Source organism: Mobula birostris, unplaced genomic scaffold (assembly GCF_030028105.1).
Source record: "Mobula birostris isolate sMobBir1 unplaced genomic scaffold, sMobBir1.hap1 scaffold_3334, whole genome shotgun sequence".
In the NCBI taxonomy this organism is placed as follows: domain Eukaryota; kingdom Metazoa; phylum Chordata; class Chondrichthyes; order Myliobatiformes; family Myliobatidae; genus Mobula; species Mobula birostris.
The window spans coordinates 1-4,178 of record NW_027276400.1 but is presented as its reverse complement, the minus strand read 5'-3'; the positions used below and the strand labels follow the sequence as shown (position 1 = coordinate 4,178).

Below are 4,178 nucleotides of genomic sequence, written 5' to 3'. Positions count from 1 at the left end.
CTATACCCCTCCCAGTCTCTGTAAAACCCTCTGGCCTCAACACATTCCCATCTCTGTGACTCCCCCCTATACCCGTCCCAGTCTCTGTGACTCCCCCCTATACTGCTCCCAGTCTCTGTAAAACCCTCTGGCCCCTACAGCCCTTCCATCTCTGTGTTTCCCCCAACATCCTCCCATCTCTGTGACCCCTCTCCAGCTTCTACACCTCTCCCCATCTCTATGATCCTCTCTAGCCCCTGCACCCCACAATCGCGGTTTCCATATTGACCACCAAACAAGACCCGCTGGGGCACCAAATGTTCCTGCCCCTCCCACTCCCACCACCTCTCTCCATTTCCCTCTTCCAACCCCCCCCACTTCCTCTCCCATCTCACCTCATGTAGAGTTGGTTGGAGATGCTGACAGCATATACTTGACCGTCCGTGCCCACCTCAACCATCTGGAACTTTCCAGAGACCTGCTCCCAGCTGGTGATGAGGCAGGAGGAGGAACAGGCCGCGTGGCAATGGTAGACGTCGTCGGCCAGAGAGACGCCCCAGCAACCCTGTGGCCCACAGGATAGGTACTTCATCCGGCCGCCCTGGATTCTGAAGGCTGGGCTGCCGCCGGTGGTCACTGGGCCCGGCCTAACCACCCTCAGGCAGTGAGTGGAACCAAAACGGTCCACACCCCACACGGTCCCAACACCACCAGCATCCAACTGCAGCAGCTGCTCACCTGCAGGGTGGGGAGAGGGAGAGGGAGAGGGGGAGGTGGGGGAAAGAAAGAGGCAGGAGAGAGAGAGGGAGGGAGGGAGAGAGGGAGGGAGAGAGGGAGGGAGGGAAAGAGAGAGGGAGATGGGGGAAAGAAACAGGCAGGAGGGAGAGAACAAGGTGGGTGAAAGAAAGAGGCAGGGAGGGAGGGAGGGAAAAAGAGAGGGACGGAAAGAGAGAGGGAGATGGGGAAAAGAAAGAGGCAGGAGGGAGAGAGGGAGAGAGGGAGGGAGGGAAAGAGAGAGGGAGATGGGGAAAGAAAGAGGGAGATGGGGAATGAAAGAAGCAGGAGGGAGAGAGGGAGGAAGGGAAAAAGAGTGGGAGAGAGAGAGGGAAAAGAAGGTTGGAAGTTGAAAGGAGAAATGGAGAAAGAAGAGGGAGTAGTTGTGGGAGGGAGAAGAAGGCTTAGCTTGCAGTCTGCAGTCACACCAATATCACCCCCAGTCTTTCCTCAGCCTTCCCCTCCCCATCTCTATGACCCCTACACCCCTCCCCATCTCTGTGACCCCTACACCCCTCCCCATCTCTGTGACCTCTACACCCCTCCCTGTCTCTGTGATCCCCCACACCCCTCCCCCTCCCCTTCTCTGTGACCCCTACACCCCTCCCCATCTCTGTGACCCCCTACACCCCTCCCCATCTCTGTGACCCCCTATACACCCCTCCCTATCTCTGTGACCCCAACAACCTTCTCCATCTCTGAGACCCCTAACCCCTCACCTCCCCCATCTCTGTAACCTTCATACACCTCCCATCCGTGACCCCTTTGAGTGTGATTTCCTACACCCTTTCTGTGTCTGACTGCCTGAAACCCTCACTGTCTCCTAGACTCCCTACACCCCATTTTCTCCATCACATCTTCCACCCCTCCACATTTCTCCACATCCTCTCTGGTGGTACATGAGCTCTGAGGCTGGAAAGTCCGTTTCCCAAATCTAGAAGAAATTCCTGCACTTACCAGTGACGTTCCGCCAGCCGCCAGCCGCCAGCCGGTAGATGCCCATGTCTTGTCCGACTCCCCACACCCCTGCCGGTCCCACCGTCACGTGCCGGAGCCTGCCGGGGAATAGTACCCAGGCGTCTCCGACGCGTGTGTACACGAAGCTGGTGGCATCAACTCCAAAAACCATCCCGTTCCCGGCATCGATCTGGCTGAACTCCCCATCCACATCCTGGCATCTGTTGGCTGGGAGGGAGGGAAGGAAGAGAATGAAGTTCCAATCCCATATCCACAGACAATTTTCACCATTCCCTCCAACCCAGCTATGTTGCCATCAAGCTTCCTCTGAAGACCTATCATTGCCTCACCCCACTGCCCTACGTTGCCAGCAGAATTTCCATCCATTTTTTCCCCACGGCAGAATCCCCATCTGATATTCCCATCTGATATTCCCATGTTCCCAAAAGAATCCACACCCAATATTCCCACAATCCCATCAGAATGTCTACATCATATTCCTGTAATCCCAATAGGATCTCTATCCAAAATTCCCAGTCCTATCTGTATTCTCACCTAATATTCCCATGATACAAGTAGAGTCCATCCAATATTCCCACAATCCTAGAAAAATTCCTACCTCATATTAGATTATGAAGACACACAGTCCTCTTTTACTGTCATTTAGTAATGCATGCATTACGAAATGATACAATATCTCCTCCAGTGTGATATCACAAAACACAGGACAGACCAAGACTGAAAAAACTAACAAAACCACAGAATTATAACATATAATTACAACAGTGCAACAATACCATAACTTGATGAAGAAGTCCATGAGCACAGTAAAAAATTCAAAGTCTCTTAAATGTCCCACATCTCACGCAGACGGGAGAGGGAAGAAAAACTCTCCCTGCCATGCCGACCACAGTCCGACTCTGAGTCATCCGAAAATTTCGAGCCTCCGAAAAGCTCTCCGACACCGAGTACTGAGCGCCATCTCTGTCCGAACGATTCGACCTCAACCTCAGTCGCCAACAGTAGGCAAAGCCAGGGATTTTGAAGCCTTCCCTCCGGAAGATTCCCGACTGCGCAGTAACAACAGCAGCGAACTAGTGTTTCAGAAATTTCTCCAGATGTTCCTCTGTGCTTTCACGTCTGTCTCCATCAAATCAGAATTGTCCACGGCCCCTATTTAACGGATACGATATCATTTTTCACTGGAGAGCTGCTCTATCTCTCCTGCCACTGATATTCATCCAACTCCAGCAAAATCTTTAACCATATACTTCCACTCCCTTTGAAAATCCTATCTATTCCCTCTCAACACCTGCAGAATCCGGTCCCATCCAGAAGAATTTTCGATTGATATCTGAGCATTCCGAGCAGAATTCCTGTTTGATATCCATGTAATCTCGGAAGTCCCAGCAGAATTCCATCTACTTGATCCTCCAGGATGCAGCATTCCTGGCAGAATCCAATGTCCTGCCCCTATCTGTACTCTTCACAAGCAGGGTCCGGAGACCTGCGGGGAGATTGGGATAGGGATCTGTGTTGGACATTGCAGAGAGTGCAAAGGGAGCTGCTGTGTGAGATGGGAAAGGGAGAAGGAGGGAAGGAATGCGGAAAATTGTGGAAACACTCAGCAAGTTGAGACGTCTGCGGAGTGAGAGCCAGAGTTAATGTTTCAGATCTGAGACCATTTGTCAGACAAAGATGGTGGGGAGACTAGTAACTTCTGACTTGTAGAGAGCTTGGGGAGTGTTGTAGAACAGGGGAATAGGTATATGATTCCTTGAAAGTGTGGATGTGTCAGTAAGGCAAAGATAGACTAGGGCAGTTGTAGCCAAGCGAGACCTTTGAAGTGAGACTGCCTGAGATACCTCTGCTTACTATGGACAAGCTAAACTGTGAGATACGGTATCTCAATGAGTCAAGCTGAATATGTCAGGCCTCTGCAGTGAAACTTTTCCAGGAAGTTCTTCCTAAACACAGCATCCCATTACACAATAAGGGGGCATCAGAGACAGACAAGATAACAAAAAGATGTGAAATATACCCAACCACTAAGGTTCTATTATCTTTACTAACTTCAAGATATCATCAGCTGTCCGCTTGAAGTTTTGATTGTCTTTAACTCCTTTATTGTGAGTGGCAATTGATCTCATGAGTAAAGAATTCAAACATACAATTTATCTTGATCAATATCAGCAACAGATCAACTAATTCTATATAAGAATAGCAGTTCACTGCTCAGACCTCAGAACAGTGTGAGTGACAGGAGCCAAGCTGCTCTTCTTGTGCACAAGTAAATTAAAACGTATCTTTGAGTTGTAAGAGTGAGTGTGTTCCATTTTAGTGTTTTTTATTATTGGTGACGACAGTTACTTCGACAAAAGTGGTGACACAGGTAGATATGGTGGTGAAGAAGGTGTTTGGAATGCTGGCCTTCATTTGTCAGGACACTGTGTACAGGAGGTGGGATG

The 4,178-nt window shown here is 50.1% G+C and overlaps 1 protein-coding gene across 1 annotated transcript; it reads right to left on the bottom strand.

Moving 5' to 3' along the window:
- Nucleotides 1-374: 374 nt before the first annotated feature.
- On the bottom strand, nt 375-1,938 carry LOC140192995 (fish-egg lectin-like; the record flags this gene model as incomplete). The annotated part of the gene is made up of 2 exons (XM_072250456.1): nt 375-717; nt 1,711-1,938. Coding segments are annotated over 2 exons (571 nt in total), but the record flags the coding sequence as incomplete, so codon positions are not given.
- Between the last annotated feature and the right edge of the window lie 2,240 nt (nt 1,939-4,178).